We start from the raw sequence: 15,481 nt of genomic DNA, 5'->3' as shown, positions 1-15,481 counted from the left end.
TTCTTGGCATTCTGGAAGGTCTTTCCTTTTCCATTTCAAGATTCCATGTTCCCTTAACTTTTTTGAGGGGAAAAGAAAAAGTTGGAAGCATAGTCACTTCCAAGACTAAAAACAAAACCTCTGTTCTGTTCTTTTTCCAACAGCCCCTCCCTTAGAAAAATCACTATGAAAGGGAGAAACACCCAGTGGCTCACTCAAAAGGCTTCTACCATCCTCAGCCATAGGAGCTATCCAACTCCTTACGCCCCTCTCCCTCTAGCCAGGATGGAACACACCATACCTGAGCTGAGCCATCTTCTCCAGCCCCTCAGGACTGATGCGGTCCCTGGAGAGCAGGTTGCTGAGCTGCAGTTCCTGGTTGTCAGCCACTCGAAGAAGTCTATGTAGCTCCTGTTGCTGAATGTTCCTCATGTGCTGCTCCATCTCCTCGGGACTCATGGTGCTGGCAGGGAGAGGGCTACAAACATACTGTCCTGATGGAGTTGGGTAGCCTGGGTAGTAAGGCCCTGCATATACACCATTCGTAGGGCCCACTGGGTACTGTAGAGGGCTATAGCCTGTGTAGGGGTACTGGGAGGCAGGGCCTGGTGTCCGAGGGTAGTAATAGGGGTTGTCAGAATTTTGAAACTTATAGTAAGATGCTTGGGCCTGGCGGGAGTCACCCCAAGATGTAGGGCTGACTTCATCATCGGTGTCCAAGAAATGTAGCTGGGGTGTCTGGCTCTTTAGAGCCGGCTTCTGATCAGGATTGTTTGGGTCCCACAATCGGCGGGTGGTACCTCCACGGCCCCAGCTCCGAGATCCCTTACTACCAGTTCCGAATAAAAGCCGAGGCTGCAAAGGTGTGGACTCTGGAGAACCTGCTGAATTGACAGATAGGGTGGTATGGGCAGGCAAGATGAGAATGCCACGACCTCGACCCCGAAGTTCTTGTTTGAGGTTTTTGGACTCCTGCTTCTCAGAGGCTTTGCCCCCACTGCTCAAACTCCTGTCAGGCTTTATCCTATCCACATCCTCCCTGGATGACCTTACCATGGGGGAATCTTTGTTCATGGTTTCTGCATCAAAGGTGACACGAAGAGTGCCTCGATTCTCTTTACCATTGCTTTTCTGCTCACCTTCCCCACGGCTGGACCAGCTTCTTTCTAAATGTTTCTTCCTTTCTGAGCTCCTCCTGGGCCCTAATCCATCAGACTCATCAAGTCTGTCCTCATCCAAGGAGTCAGTTGAGGACATAGATACCTGCTTCTTTAGTCGTGGCCTCTCTTTGGTCCGATCTTGTCGCCGGCGTCGACAGCCATTGTCTGTCAGGCCAGCTCCCTCAGCACTGTTATTGCTACCAGCTGAGCTGGTGCTGCAAGTGCGGTAGCGATTCCTTCGCTTGTCTGAGCGGGAGTAGCGCTTTGCAGAACCTGGCTTTCCCTGTGCCACATCATCATTCATTTTCTTCATCCCCTCCCCCTTTTCAATCCGCTTTCCTTTTTCTCCCTTGGCAGCCCTGACTCTGTCACCATGCTGGCTCTTTTCCACCTCATCTTTGTCTGGTTTATTCATAACCTCCTCTTTCACAACATTTCTCCTACACTCATCTTCCTCTACTCTCAGTTGTTCTACCTGGTTGAGGATTTCTTCCTCATCTACGCGGCTAGCCAATTCTTTGCTAACAGTCTGCAAACGCCGTCCAGGCTGATAGATCTGCAGGTCAGGTTTCTTTGTTCTTTTGATAATTCTGAGACTTCGTTCCTCTTGTCCAGCAGTTCTAGAAAAGGACTCCTGCCCCCGAATATTTTCTGGTTCTACAGGACCATTTTGCTGTTGGTTGTCCAGTTCCTTGCAGACATCTTTAATATTCTGTGTACCATTTCTGACAGCAGAAGAATCTCCATCATTGACCATTTCATCCTTGAATTCCTCAATCCCAGAGGGTTCCTTGATTTTAGGTTTGTTCCTTAGTCGAGAAAGACCAGGCTTATAGATTTCCAGATCTGGGCGCCTGTTATCTTTACGCTGCCTGGGTTCTTTTAATTCCTTCATGTTTTCTGTGATGTTGGGGAGAGGGGTTGGAAGCGTAGAAGAAAAGAATAAAGGAGGAGGGAAGGGAAAAAAACTGTTACTCTGGCTATGTGACAAAAAAGCCAAACAAGAATTACACACATATCCAAAAGCTCATATTGATGGTCATAAAGGGAAATTTACACAGAAGCAGAAATTCTGGGTTTACAATATTTGTTCAGCAGCTGGCAAGGCAAAGAACTTAATCATGTTCGGTTACACGCTTGGGTTAGAGAAACAAAAAACAAACAAACAAAATCATACTCTCTTGAGTTATCTAGGTCATGGTCAGATCCCCGTAGCCCTAAACTACCTCATCATTGTCAAAATAAATGATCTCTAGTAGCTTCAGCATTAGACTGTTCTGTCTACTGAGCCCTAGGATCCATCTCAATCTTTTCTTTTCCTGCCTCAAACATTTCTCCAGAGTGGCTAAGTCCTTTTAACACAGCAGAAACAAAAAAAAAAAAAAAAGGAAGAAGAAAAGAAAAAGAAGGGTATGCATAGCAATCCATAGTCCTGGACACCTGTAGAGAAAAAAATTGTAACTTCCAGTCTGAATTTGGCCAGAACAATCCTCATCTTTGGCCAGAACAATCCTCGTCTTTAGGATACCAATTACCCAATCACATACCTCTTGTTGAAACACACAGGAAACAGTTCCTTTCACATTCTTCAACTCCACTCATGTTCCCCAACTTTCTAACAGCAGCCAGCAGAGTCATTCCATGGAAATAGCGCTCAGGCTATCATCATTAGAATACTGAGACTAACTGCTACTATGATGATGGAATATGAAAAGGAAAAGGTTCCATAAGGGAGCTTTCTGCAGAAGCTGAAGATAGGGCTGGGACATGCTTTCAAAACACCAAAGACTAGGACACTCAAGAATAAGAGTACAGGACTTAAGAAGCCACTCTCTAGGTTCCAACAACTTACTGAACAACCAATAAACAAGTATCTATTTTTTGTAAGTATCTCTTACCTTTATTAAGAGGGAAAGCCACTACAAGTACTCGCTAAACATTTCAGTGGGAAAGTGAAAGGAATTAGTAATATTATAGAGTACTCAAAATGGAATGCTATATAAAATCCTAGTCTGGTTCTATAAACACAAATGCAAACATGTCCGTAAGAGGGATGTATGATCCAGTAGGGTGGGTGTAACAGAAAACAAACAAAATCTTGAAGTTTAAAATACTGCTTCAGTACCTTTAGGAATTTAAAAGACTGCTTCAACAAGTATGAATAAAGGTAAAGCAATTTAACCACTGAGTTAAACCCCAGAAGAACACCTCCTCAGCAGCCTTTGTAACTTTAGTGAGGGGTGGGGGAATGCCTGAATAATCCAAATTCAGTTGACCAACAAAACCAATTTCACAGAGTTTTAGCCACCTGCCCAGAGAAGACACCTATCAGAGCTACAATTCTACACAATTTCACTCCCTAAACAAAGGAGAGGTGAGACACTAGAATCTTCTTGGAGCTTTCCTGGTGTGGCTGGAGACTTTAACTTGCATATAGAGCATTCTCTCTGATAAAAACTGTTCCCACACAAGACCAGGCCAAGCCAGAGTCAGCTCTCTGAGGTTCTGGGTCCCTCCGGTGGCGCAGCCTTCAGAAGCCTGCGTTGGGGAAAAAAGTTCAGCAGGGGAAGTTTCAGGATGTTAAACCTCTCCTCGACTCTCCCAGTTCCTCCACTCCGACGCTAAAGATATGACGGGGGGCAGGCCTGATGATGATTTCTCTAAGAACTATACACTCTGGGGCCTCCATCAGACCCCAGCGCCCACCCCGGTTGGCATCCCTTGTCCGCTGGGAATCCACGGGCTGGTGTGAGAGGGCTGGGGCAAAAGGGAACAGTCACCTTCGCGCGAGAAAGGGGGTGGTGGCAGGAATTCGGGCTGAGCTCTCACTACGGAAGGCCAAAGCTGGTGAGCCCGACCCCACACTAGCCCTCAGGCTAGTACGGCGGTGAGAAGAGCCCCCAAGGCCCCCGCCCCCACTGTTGGGGGAAGGGGCGGGGGCTCCGGAGAGCCGCGGACTGAGCGGGGAGGAGGCAGAGGAGGAGAGAGAGGCGGGGCGGGCAGGCCCGGCCCAGGAGCTGGGCGGCGCGACTCACCTCTGCTCCCAGCCTGCGGAGCCAGAGTGGCCAGGATCCCTCGCAGCTCCGACGCGGAGATCCGGACACGCTCCAACCCCTCCGCCATCTTCGCGGCTGCTGCTACAGCTGCAGCTACTCCGCCACCGCCGCGCGCAGCCAGGAAACCACGACGGACGGGAGGTGCGCGCGCTCACCCACCTCCCACTCTTCTCCCCGCCCCCTCCCTCCCCCAAAAGACGGTGGCCGCACTGGGAGGAAAAGCTTTGAAGGCACTTTCGGCCCCTGGAGCGGGGAAGTGCTGGAGCCCGAGCCTGGGCGCGCAAAGCGGGCGCTGCGCTTGCGCAGAGGTGTAGCCGGGGAAGGTGAGCTGAGGGTAGAGTTGGAGGCGCGGCGCTGGTGAGGTGAGGTGAGGCGAGGCGAGGCCTAGTCGAGGCAGGCGGGGTGGGGCAGGGCGGAGCGGGGCGTTCACGTCGGTGACTGCTGTTGCTGTGGCTGCTGTCGTGGCCATCGAGGACACTGGTGCGGGTCTAGGGCTCGGGTTGACGGAGACACCCCGCAATCTGGTCTTCTCCTGTCATCCTAGGCCAGGATCTCCCGCCACAGGCCAGGACTAGTGCCTCAGGCTTTTACTTTGGAGACGTTAAAGATATTTAAGAGTAGCTATTATTATCCCCATTTGAAAGATGAGGAAACTGAATCCCAGAGAAGCTTAGTAAATTGTCCAGGGAGTATCCAGATCTTTTTCTTTATGGCAAACGATGTCTCCAAGACTCCTGACTTAGAAAGTGAATTCCTCCTACCTCCATTATCCAAATTTGCTTTATTGTTTTTTGGATTACCCACATAATATGTGAGCAATCCCTACTGTAAGAACTAAAACATTATAAAAGTATATAGAACCTTCACTCTTCATCAAATCCAATACCTGATAATAAATTGAAGCGCTTATTCTTCAGGAATAAATTCGACAAAAAATAATACAGTACAGTTGGCTCTTGCTGACGGAAGGGGTTGTGCGGAGGTAAATCAGGAGATATTATAGTTCTGTTCGGGGATTTCTGGATTAGCATGGATTCTTGAAAAAAACTACTTCCCTGCACCTCAGGTCTCCATCCACCACCCCACCCCCATCTTTAAAATTTAGCTGGGCCAGAATACCAGTACTTAACGTTTTTTGTTCATGAGCTCCTGTTCAGAACTGTGGTGAAACTCCCTCTCCAAAGGCTGCCTCCCTCCACCTGTTGCTCCTTTTTAAAGGAATTCTAAAGTTCATTTGGAATAATTGGAGAAAAGCCAATCAATTTTAGAAAGAATAATCTGGGAAGAACTTCTTAACACAATGTATAACTGGAAAAGGAATTGACAGTTTGATTAACGGAACAAAATACAAAGTCTATAAAAGGCCCAAGCATTAACAGAAATTCAATTTTTGATGAATGAGGCATTTAAGAGGAAAAAGATGGTTCAGTCAGTAAGTGGTGTTAAAATTTGACAAAAGAACAAGTGGCCAATAAATATTCAGATAAAATGTTGAATCACGAGTAATGAAAGAAATATAAATTAAAGCTACTAGACATATTTCATTAAATTGACAGATAAAAATGATACAGCAAGGGTGAGGGAAAAAGCATTCCTTATAAACTGCTGCTGTTGTTGTGTGCCATCTAGTTGGTTCTGACTCACAGCGACCCAACCCTGTATGACAGAGTAGAACTACCCCATAGGGTTTTCTAGGCTGTAATCTTTACGGGAGCAGATCACCCTTTCTTTTCTCCTGTGGAGCTGCTAGTAGGTTTGTACCCCTGACCTTTCCGTTAGCAGCTGAGTGCTTAACCATTGTGCCACCAGGGCTCCTTATAAACTATTGTAAAGCAAACAAAAATCCATTGCCGTGGAGTTGATTCTAACTCATAGTGACCCTACAGGCCAGAGCAGAACTGCCCCATCCAGTTTACAAGGCTGTAATCTTTACAGAAACAGACTGCCACATCTTTCTCCTATAGAATGGCTGGTGGGCTTGAACCACCGATCTTTCGGTTACCAGGTAAGCTCTTACCCACTGCACTACCAGGCTCCTTTTATAAAGACTATAGGGAGTATAAATCGATATAATCTACAACCCTTCTGGAGATGTTTGGCAGTAGGTATCAAATGTCTTAAAAGAGTGCATGCCTTTTGATGCAAAATGCCATTTGATGGCCTCTATCCCAAGGACGTACGGAGAAGCACAAAGATTTTGTAACAAGGCTGTTCATTACATCATTATTTCTTATAGAAAAAAAGGAAATCTAAATGTTCAACAATAGAGTATTATGTAAAATTACGGTATTTTTGTTAAAAAAAAAAAAAAACTATTAAGCCACTTTAAAAGTTGCATAAATATATCTATTGATAAGACTCAGAATAATATTGACCAAAAAAAAGCAAGTTATCAAACCTGTCAAAAAAAGAGATTATCTGCATCTATATGAAAGCGTGAAGAGATGAGCACTGGAGCTTAGATACAATTGTCTTTGGGTAAGGAGGTTTAGTGGTTGTTTTCATGTTTTTTGCATCTCTATATTCCAAATTAAATTGGTTTTTCTATTGAACATGTACTGGTTTTATAATAAGGCAAACTAAAGAGAAATGTCATTTTTAAGTGCTATGATAAAAGAATGAAAAAAATGAAAGCATAATGCAGTTATTGAAAAATATGAAAACTATGAAGAAACTGAGCCAAATGTTTATTTAAATGATAGGAGCAAACGGATTTGATTTTCACCATCATATTATGTATGTATATTGAAAAAACAGAAGGAAACATGGAAAATGAACACAGTTAATTTATTAAAATGGTAGAATTGTGGTTGATTTTCTTTGTTAAATAATTTTTTAAAATAAAAATTTATGGCAGATTTTGAACCTAATTATTCAAGCAGCTTTACAACGATGAAAAACAAGGTGGAGACCAGTGGCAGTGCCAGGAGATGGTATGGGGGGCATTGGGTGAATCTTAGCCTTCCATAATCACCACCATTTACCTCCTATAACACTTTGCCAGAAAAACTTATATTATGCTTACTAAGATACTGAGGTTCAAGACAAATTCCCTTCTACACAGCAATTATGGAGCCCCCAGTAATGGAGGCAATTCCCGCATTAATACCAGAAACCTCAGATCTGTTCTTCTGTGTTATGCATTTTCAAAATCTTTCAATAAACATATTTCTCAGACTTTGATTTGACCCCTTCCTTATTCCTCGGTTTCAGAACCATGTGTGCTGAGTACTGCGTCTCCTTTGCTGATGTTAAAAAAGCTCATACCAACATTCAAGATCTTATCCACCTCACCCCAGTCCTAACAAGCTCCATTTTGAATCAAGTAACAGGGCGCAATCTTTTCTTCAAATGTGAACTCTTCCAGAAAACTGGATCTTTTAAGGTAACAATCCATTTTGCTAGTATATCATGTTTTTCAAATCCCTTTCACATATAAACTTGTTGATCCTCCTGACTACCCAGTGAGGTAGGAAGAAGTAAATTAATACCTTTTTATAGTTGAATAGTTGCAGAAATTTTCCTTTGTTCAAGTCCTGATTACCTAGCATCATTGTGTTGATGAGCCATTTTTATACAATCTAATAATTTCCTATAATTAGGGTGGCTGTATAACTTATCCAAACTAACATATGTTTGAAAATGAAAGGGGGAAACTTCTAACGTTTAGACTGAGACAATACACGTCAGCCTAGACTGTTACAGGCAGAATGGGAGTGTGATCACCCTTACATATACCCAAGTTTAGGCATTCACCTTGTGTCAACTTGCTATTCATTGATACCTTATTAAGGCTTTAAAGAGGCTTTAAAGATCTAAATCTAGCTAAACCCTCATAATAAGATCTTTTTCTACAAAATATGTCAGTGGCTTTCCTATGCATAAAGGAACAGTGTGTTGACTTGTTACCAGAATCTTCTGTTCATTAGTTGAGCTTGAAAATCCTTTCAGGTAAGAGACTTAAGACTGCATTTAGCACTGTGCCTGATAGGTATTAAGTACCTACTAAGTGGTAGCTTTAGGTCAAGAATCTACCTTTCCCACACCCATTACTTGAGAGCTTTTAAACTAAATAAACCCTCTGTTCTCTTTTGCCCTTTGCTTCTGCCATGGTTTACTCTTCATTCATTCATCATGCATTAAGCACCTATTATGTCAGCAACTGTACAACGTGTATCTACAGTAGGCCTTGTCCTTTATTCATAATTGCACGGAAGACAGTTTATCAACAAATAGGTTGATGAAAAATGTCTTAAAAGGATACAAATAAGGTGCAATGAAAGAGCAGAGAATGGAGTGCCCTATTCTGCCTTGGAAAGCAAGCAAGTTGAACCAGGTGATGTTTATCCAGGTTTTACAGGATGAGTACTTTTAGCCAGATCAGGAAGTAGGGAAAGAACTATAGGTACAGCAGATGGGTGTGAGCTAACCTGGCAGCAGGGAAACTAGAAGTTTAGCATGGCTACAACAGTGATAGAGGCAATAGATGCTTTTAGAAAGAATGCAACTTACAAGGAATTTGTAATTTGTCTTATAAAAATGGGCAGTCATTGAAGATGATCAAGTTTGCAGTTTTAAAAGACCACTTTAATAATAGAGTGGAGATACTAGATGAGGATGAGCCTTGAGGCAGGATCAGTTGAGGCTTGATAACACCCAAGTTGAGAAATGAGGGCCTGAATCAAGGTAGTGGAAGAAAATGCACACGAGATATTTAGAAGGTAGAATCAGTAAGATTTGATGATAGATGTGCAGTGTTAGGGAGAGAAAATGTAGAAGAACTCCTTAGTTTTGAAAAGAAACTTTTTCATCAAATTCATGAATTCCCCATCCCTTTTTCAGATTCGTGGTGCCCTTAATGCAATCAGAGGCTTGATTCCTGCCACTTCAGAAGGGAAGCCCAAAGCTGTTGTTACTCACAGCAGTGGAAACCATGGCCAGGCCCTCACCTATGCTGCCAAATTGGAAGGTAAGTAATTAATTTCTCAGGGTGCTGAAGAGAGGCAGCTGTGGGAAATAAATCTCCAGAGTCCCTGATTACAGTCAAACTGAACTGAAGCTTCTGTCCTGAGCTCTTTTGACTTGTAGTAACTAAACATATTTTTCCCTCCCAGGGATTCCTGCTTATATTGTGGTGCCCCACACAGCTCCCAACTGTAAAAAATTGGCAATAAAAGCCTATGGAGCCTCTATAGTATACAGTGAACACAGTGATGAGGTAAGGGGGCGAACAGTGATCAGTACCGCCTTAACTGCTTTCATTTGATGAACTTCTCTTCCTACCTTATTAGTAGTCTCTGTTTCCTTTTCATCTCTAAATGTTAGCATGTTCAGTATTTAATCTACACTCACTCATGACCTCATTAGTCTCCTGGCTTAAAATACCACCTATACTCTAATAGAGGCGCCCTGGTTGCACAGTGGTTAGAGCACTTGGCTGCTAACCAAAAGTTTGGCTGTTGGAACCCACAGCCACTTCACAGGAGAGGTGTGGCAGTCTGCTTCCATAAAGATTTACAACCTTGGACACCCTGCAGGGCACTTCTACTCTGTCCTGTAGGGTTGCTATGAGTTGGAATCGTCTTGACGGCAGTGGTTTTGGTTTATACTCTAATAGCTCCCAGATTTGTCTCCAGCCATGACCTCTCCCCTTAACTCCAGACTGCTACCCGACATTCTCATCTGGATGTCTAACAGGCATCTTAAATTTACTACGTCTAAAACCAAACTCCTGATCTTCCTGCTCCTCCTCATCTTCCTCATCTCAGAAAATAGCAACTTTTATCTTTCTAGTTGCTCAAGCCAAAAAATCTTGGAGTCATTTTTGATAACTCTCTCACATCCAACATTGAAATGTTAGTCCTACATTAGAAATATTCTCATAATCTACATACTTCTCACCACCTCTACCATTACAACCCTTATTCAGCATTTCTCACCTAGATTATTTTAGTAGCCTCCCAACTGGTCTCCCTGCTTCTACCCTTGCCCCATTAGTGTATTTTCAAAAGAGCAACCAGAGTGATCCACTTATTAAGTTAGAACTTGTCACCTCAAGATCCTTTAGTGGTACCCTATCTCATACACAGTGGAACCAAAGTTCTTAAAATCATCTAAGGCCTAGATGAACTGGCCCATTCCTGTCTTTCTGACCTCATCCTCTACCACCTCCTTACTCAACTCTCTCCTCCCACCTCCCCACCCCACCACACTCCACACCAGCCACACTGACTTCTTAGCAGTTCCTCAGTAAGGCCAAACACTTCTACTTTGTAGCCTTTGCACTTGCTATTACCCCCTTCCTAGAATATACTTGTAGAGATCCACAGGACTTGTCCAAATCTGTTAAAATGTCATTTTATCAGAGGCCTTTCCTGGCCACCCTTTATAAATTCTTTCATTTTTCTCAAGAGCACTTATCTGGCATACCATATATTTACTTGTAGCCCAAGTCTCCAACCTCCTCACCACTAGAATGTAACCCCCTTGAGGACAGGGACGTTTTGTTCACTGGCATACCCCCAGTACCTGAACGAAGTCTGAAAAATAGTAGATGGTCAATAGAGTTAAATGACTGAATTTAACTTTTGAATTCTATCAAATGCAAATCAAGTAAGCTAAATTAATGTTTTCTTTCAGTCCAGAGAAAATGTTACAAAAAGAATTATGGAAGAAACAGAAGGCATCATGATACATCCCAGCCAGGAGCCTGCAGTGATAGCTGGGCAAGGGACAATTGCCCTGGAAGTGCTGAACCAGGTAAAATAGCCTAGTTAATTCTTCCTGTTCAGATACTGGTATATCTGATGTTTGGCTATAGATTTGATTATTTTATATGTATATATAAAACTGCATATAAATAGGCCTGTTTATATTTTATATTCTTTTTGCTAAAGGTTCCCTTGGTGGATGCAATGGTGGTACCTGTAGGGGGAGGAGGAATGGTTGCTGGAATAGCAATTACAGTTAAGGTGAGAAAACAGCCAATAGAGGCCTCCCACTTCAGGCATAGAAGATTTTATTTTACATTGTAGTACATTGTGGATACTTGCTCAGCATTCCCCTCAAAATGCCATTCCTTCCCATCATCCTTGACACTTCTCTGCCTCAGTATCCTCTTAATCCATGACAACTTTACAGCACAAAAGCAGTTACAATGAGTGGTACTCTTGCAGTTCTTTCTTTGACTCTCGCCTCACCAACCTACTATCCAAGCCAGGGGCTACTCTTTTCCCAAATTACCAGCAGAACCAGATGTGATGCAGGCAACTGAAGGCCAGTATTAAACTATTTCTAAAGTGTTTTAGGATCATATTTTCATTATATCCATTAAAGGAAAGGCTCTTACTTGAGCTGCAATGTGGTAGCCCTACTGCCTCCTTTATTTTAGGCATGCAGGCAATGCTGAGGCTAGTTATAAAGTGTCTAATATTCCTCTTCCTAGGCTCTGAGACCTAGTGTGAAAGTATATGCTGCTGAACCCTTGAATGCAGATGACTGCCACCAGTCCAAATTGAAAGGGGAACTGACCCCCAATCCTTATCCTCCAGAAACCATAGCCGATGGTGTCAAGTGCAGCATTGGCGTAAACACCTGGCCTATTATAAGAGACCTTGTGGATGATGTCTTCACTGTCACAGAAGACGAAATTAAGGTGAGGCTCCAATAGGAAAGCAAGTAACAAAATAGAGCAACTTCTTAGGCAAAAAGAACCTTCTCCAATTATGAGTAGCAACTGACCTACTGGGGACTTGTATAGGTGACTTCATGACATGTGGAGGTACCCTAGATGTATTAAGACAAGCCTCTCAAAATAAGCAGAGTTGAGATTAAAAGAAAAGCCCTGCCCTTCACTGGCACACACACAGAGCAACCAGAAAACTCAGACTGGGCATATAGCTTCAACTGGCCTTTATAACTGAACCAACCAGGTCCTTTCCCTTTCTCCCATATGACTAATTCTTACTCCCTTCTGTACCAACAGTATGCAACCCAGCTGGTGTGGGAGAGGATGAAACTACTCATTGAACCTACAGCTGGTGTTGGAATGGCTGCTGTGCTGTCTCAGCATTTTCAAACCATTTCCCCAGAAGTAAAGAACATTTGTGTTGTGCTCAGTGGTGGAAATGTAGATTTATCCTCCCTAACTTGGGTGAAGCAGGCTGAAAGGTCAGCTTCTTCTCAATCTGATGCTGTTTAATTTATGCAAAAGATGGGTTTCAGTGTCTCTAGACACTTGGAAGTTTTGTTTCCCGGTCAGTGTCAAATTTCTATCTTCTCTTAAACAGTTTTCAAAATCCCAACTGAGAGTTGACATTGCAGTAAGACTGAATATTTTTTGGACTAAGTATCAATAGAAAAACATATATACTTAACTTAGACACCTTGTCAAGGCCAAGAAAAGCCGCCTATAAAAAAGGTTAGCAGACTTGTAGGGTGAAGTAGAAAATACACTTTGCCAAATCACAACCTGTAAGCCCCTGTCCCTAGAATGCTAATTGGCAGCAATAAGACAGAATCCCTTTGAATCCATTACTCCATGTTCACTTCAGGCACTGCTGAAGAAATCTCACTTTTCACCCAAGGTACTGGTTCTGGTACATATGGATCATAAGTCCATTTTGGGAAAACTCGTTTATAGAGGTTCATCAATACTGTGTCCTGAGATTTTAGCTTCCCATCAAAACTGCATTTCATGTGGCCATGGGTACCTAGAAAGTAAACAGAGCAAACTGACCAAATTGAAAGTAGAACATTTCAAAACAGTGGTCCTTTAACCCAACAGTAATTTAGTAGCACTGGGAAAATCTACACAAGGTCCCAAACCCCACATTCTCTTACCTAAAGGCTCCTTGATGTGTCCCCTGCGGCCCCACTTTGTTCTCAGTTCCACTGGTTTAAACCACAGCACATCCTCTTAGAAGGAAACACGGAAGATCAAGATGAAATATTTACTCACAAGATATAGACACACCTTCATCCCACAAAGGCAACCAGATCCTCTTTCTTCACACCTACCTCTACTGAAGAACATGTAACGCACTACTGCCATCTTAGTCAAAATTTTGAAAGGATGACCACTCAGAACAACCCTCTTGATGACCATTCTGTCTGGATCCACTGACAACAGATGGCCTGTAGCAATGAGGCTGTGCATTCCTAAGGAACAAATACAAACCAAGTGTTTAGGAGTCTATAAGCAAAAGCCTACATTTTATTGCTGCAATCCATTTCAAGACCTATGGCAAGATTGAAGAAATCTTAAAATAGAGATGCCACTATGCTGCCTATCCTCCTAGATCCATGGCAAAGACCACTAAATGATATCCCTGCTGAGCCTGTCCCCAGAACCTATCTGAAATACAGCACTCTGCACAGCCTCTACCAACGAGCTAACAATTTCAAGCAAGATAAAACCCATCTTGTCATCCCTGCCTTAGATCCACTGTGATGCTGAGACTTAGATATTTTTTGAAAACCATCATTAGCTTCTCCATACCATTTGGCTCCCAAATCTAAACAGGAGAAAACAATGTTAATCCTGTTAAGGTTCTGCAGGCCTGGTCACCTCTATGAACTTAACTCACCATTGCTGTTCTGTTTGAAAAGCAGCACAGATGCAGGAGGAAAAGTGATTGGGGCATACACCGTCGCCACCAGGGCCACATCAGCCATCAGGAATCTCTGAAATTTATGCTTATCTGCTGCCATAATAAAGGTTAAAAGAAAAAACAAAACTTTTTTAAGAAGCCATAAGTAATCAGAGGTCAGTCATTCAACCTGGAAGAGCTGTATCACTGCAACTTCTAAATCTAAGGCAGTGTGTGTTTCTTTACCTGACTAGTTCTCACTATTTTTTTATGCTTCAATACACTGGAAAGAAACAACCCAATCCTATCAGTGATTTTTCAACTGGAGGCAGAATCTTGGAGCTTGGAATATAGAATATATTTGGGGTTTCAGAAAGTTCTCAACAGCTCTTAGTCTCGAGTAAGAATTGGCAAAAACTTTTTCTGAAAAGAACCAGATAGTAAATATACGGGCCATAGTCTTTGTTCCAACTACTCAGTTCTGTCAGTATAGCAGAAAAGCAGTCATGGACAATCTGTAAACAAATCAACATGACTAGGTTCCAATAAAACTTTACAAAAACAGACTTCCGGGCAACATGGCGCTATAATCAGAAGCACCATGCTGTCCCTCCCCAGCAAACATCAGAAAAACTAAGTCAAACAGAGTCACACGTCAATCCTGAAATCCTAGGCATCAAATGAAGAGATAAAGAACTTAGCCAAGCACCAAATGGAATAAGAAACTGACCGAGAACAGAGAGCAAAGAGAGATACATGCAGAGGTCCCCTATTAGCTACCACAGCACGGATCTACCATCTTGGACTCCTATCGGAGATCAGCGAACAGGCGGTACGAGAAAGCAGCTTCACAGAGCTCCCAGCAGGAGACAGAACAACCGGTAACCAGTGATATAGGCCTTCCCACCCCCCACCCTTCTTCACCCACATTTAGCCGCCTCTGCTTCCTGCAGCCACAATCTCTTGGCCAGGAAGCAACAGCTTCACCCCAGTGTCACTTGGATTCCACCCACCCACACTGGCTGACTCCCTGAGTGCCCTTTGTTGGCTGCTGGTGTTGCTTTTTTCCACTTCTTTAGATTTCTTCCTTACCTCTCACCACCTTCCCCTCCCTTCTCTCAAATACCTGCCTCCTGCCATCTTTGCTTCTTCCTGAATGGCTGCAAAACACCACTCGACTCTGAAACTGCTTCCGGGCCGGTGCCGCCACGCTGGTGGGACCCTGGGGCTTTTTTGTTTGTTTGCTCTGATTTGTTCTGTTTTGATTTGTTTGTTCATTTTCTTTTTCTTTTCTCGGCTTGGGAGCCCCTTCTACCTAGGCAGTATCACACGGCTTCGAAGCTACTCCCTTACTCTGCGCAGACGCACAGGGACATTCCTGGGGGCATTTCTTTTTTGTTGTTTTTTGTTTGTTTGTTTGTTTGGTTTTCTTCTCTCTCTTATTCCACTTTAGTCTTTCTTCATTTCCAGTTTCTGGATTTATTCATTTTTTTTCTTTCATGCTTTTTCTTTTTACCCATTTCTCAGTCTCTCATCTCTCCACTCCAATAGCAAGCTCCCTTAGCACTCTTTTTTGTTTGTGTGTATGTTTTTGGCTCCTGTTCCTCTCTCCTCTCTCTCCTCTTTCCCATACCCATCTTAGCTCCACACATCACAATCTACCCCCTCCTTCCTGCCTACCTGCACCGTGCACTGA

General features: G+C 43.3%; 3 protein-coding genes across 9 annotated transcripts in view; 1 reads left to right on the top strand and 2 right to left on the bottom strand.

The window, feature by feature from the left end:
• Positions 1–4,328, bottom strand: part of SMG6 (SMG6 nonsense mediated mRNA decay factor) — a 239,658-nt gene extending 235,330 nt beyond the window's left edge. Inside the window, exons 1-2 of one of the 2 annotated variants that reach the window (XM_023731155.1) lie at positions 4,175–4,328; positions 281–2,039 (exon numbers count right to left, since the gene is read on the bottom strand). In XM_023731155.1, coding sequence (XP_023586923.1) covers positions 281–2,039; positions 4,175–4,262 — 1,847 coding nt within the window. In that variant the 5' untranslated portion in view covers positions 4,263–4,328. The remainder of the gene's footprint in view (positions 1–280; positions 2,040–4,174) is intronic. The other variant, XM_004376149.2, reaches the window with a different exon arrangement.
• On the top strand, positions 4,254–12,423 carry SRR (serine racemase). 5 transcript variants are annotated; one of them, XM_023731162.1, is made up of 8 exons: positions 4,254–4,336; positions 7,409–7,580; positions 9,038–9,164; positions 9,310–9,413; positions 10,835–10,954; positions 11,092–11,166; positions 11,640–11,849; positions 12,180–12,423. In XM_023731162.1, exons 2-8 carry the CDS (start codon positions 7,413–7,415, stop codon positions 12,393–12,395), a joined length of 1,020 nt encoding a protein of 339 aa, XP_023586930.1. In that variant the 5' UTR covers positions 4,254–4,336; positions 7,409–7,412; the 3' UTR covers positions 12,396–12,423. The 5 variants fall into 5 exon arrangements, with proteins under 5 accessions (XP_023586930.1, XP_023586926.1, XP_004376205.1 ...); XM_023731158.1 differs by lacking the exon at positions 4,254–4,336 and adding an exon at positions 4,476–4,557; XM_004376148.3 differs by lacking the exon at positions 4,254–4,336 and adding an exon at positions 4,476–4,562 and having other exon boundaries at positions 12,180–12,399.
• TSR1 (TSR1 ribosome maturation factor) overlaps positions 11,195–15,481 on the bottom strand; it is an 11,328-nt gene continuing 7,041 nt past the window's right edge. Inside the window, exons 12-15 of one of the 2 annotated variants that reach the window (XM_004376147.2) lie at positions 13,783–13,899; positions 13,214–13,354; positions 13,037–13,111; positions 11,195–12,906 (exon numbers count right to left, since the gene is read on the bottom strand). In XM_004376147.2, coding sequence (XP_004376204.1) covers positions 12,728–12,906; positions 13,037–13,111; positions 13,214–13,354; positions 13,783–13,899 — 512 coding nt within the window. In that variant the 3' untranslated portion in view covers positions 11,195–12,727. The remainder of the gene's footprint in view (positions 12,907–13,036; positions 13,112–13,213; positions 13,355–13,782; positions 13,900–15,481) is intronic. The other variant, XM_023731157.1, reaches the window with a different exon arrangement.

The sequence above is a fragment of the Trichechus manatus genome, unplaced genomic scaffold (genome assembly GCF_000243295.1).
Source record: "Trichechus manatus latirostris isolate Lorelei unplaced genomic scaffold, TriManLat1.0 scaffold00040, whole genome shotgun sequence".
Taxonomy (NCBI): Eukaryota; Metazoa; Chordata; class Mammalia; order Sirenia; family Trichechidae; genus Trichechus; species Trichechus manatus.
This window is presented reverse-complemented; position numbering and strand designations above follow the sequence as displayed.

What these genes read in the sequence shown, in the direction of transcription:
- SRR (XM_023731162.1), top strand. Translation starts at nt 7,413, where the DNA reads ATGTGTGCTGAGTACTGCGTCTCCTTTGCTGATGTTAAAAAAGCTCAT. An exon ending in AGAAAACTGGATCTTTTAAG is followed by an intron (nt 7,581 to 9,037) that starts GTAACAATCCAT and finishes TCCCTTTTTCAG; the next exon opens with ATTCGTGGTGCCCTTAATGC. An exon ending in ACAGTGAACACAGTGATGAG is followed by an intron (nt 9,414 to 10,834) that starts GTAAGGGGGCGA and finishes GTTTTCTTTCAG; the next exon opens with TCCAGAGAAAATGTTACAAA.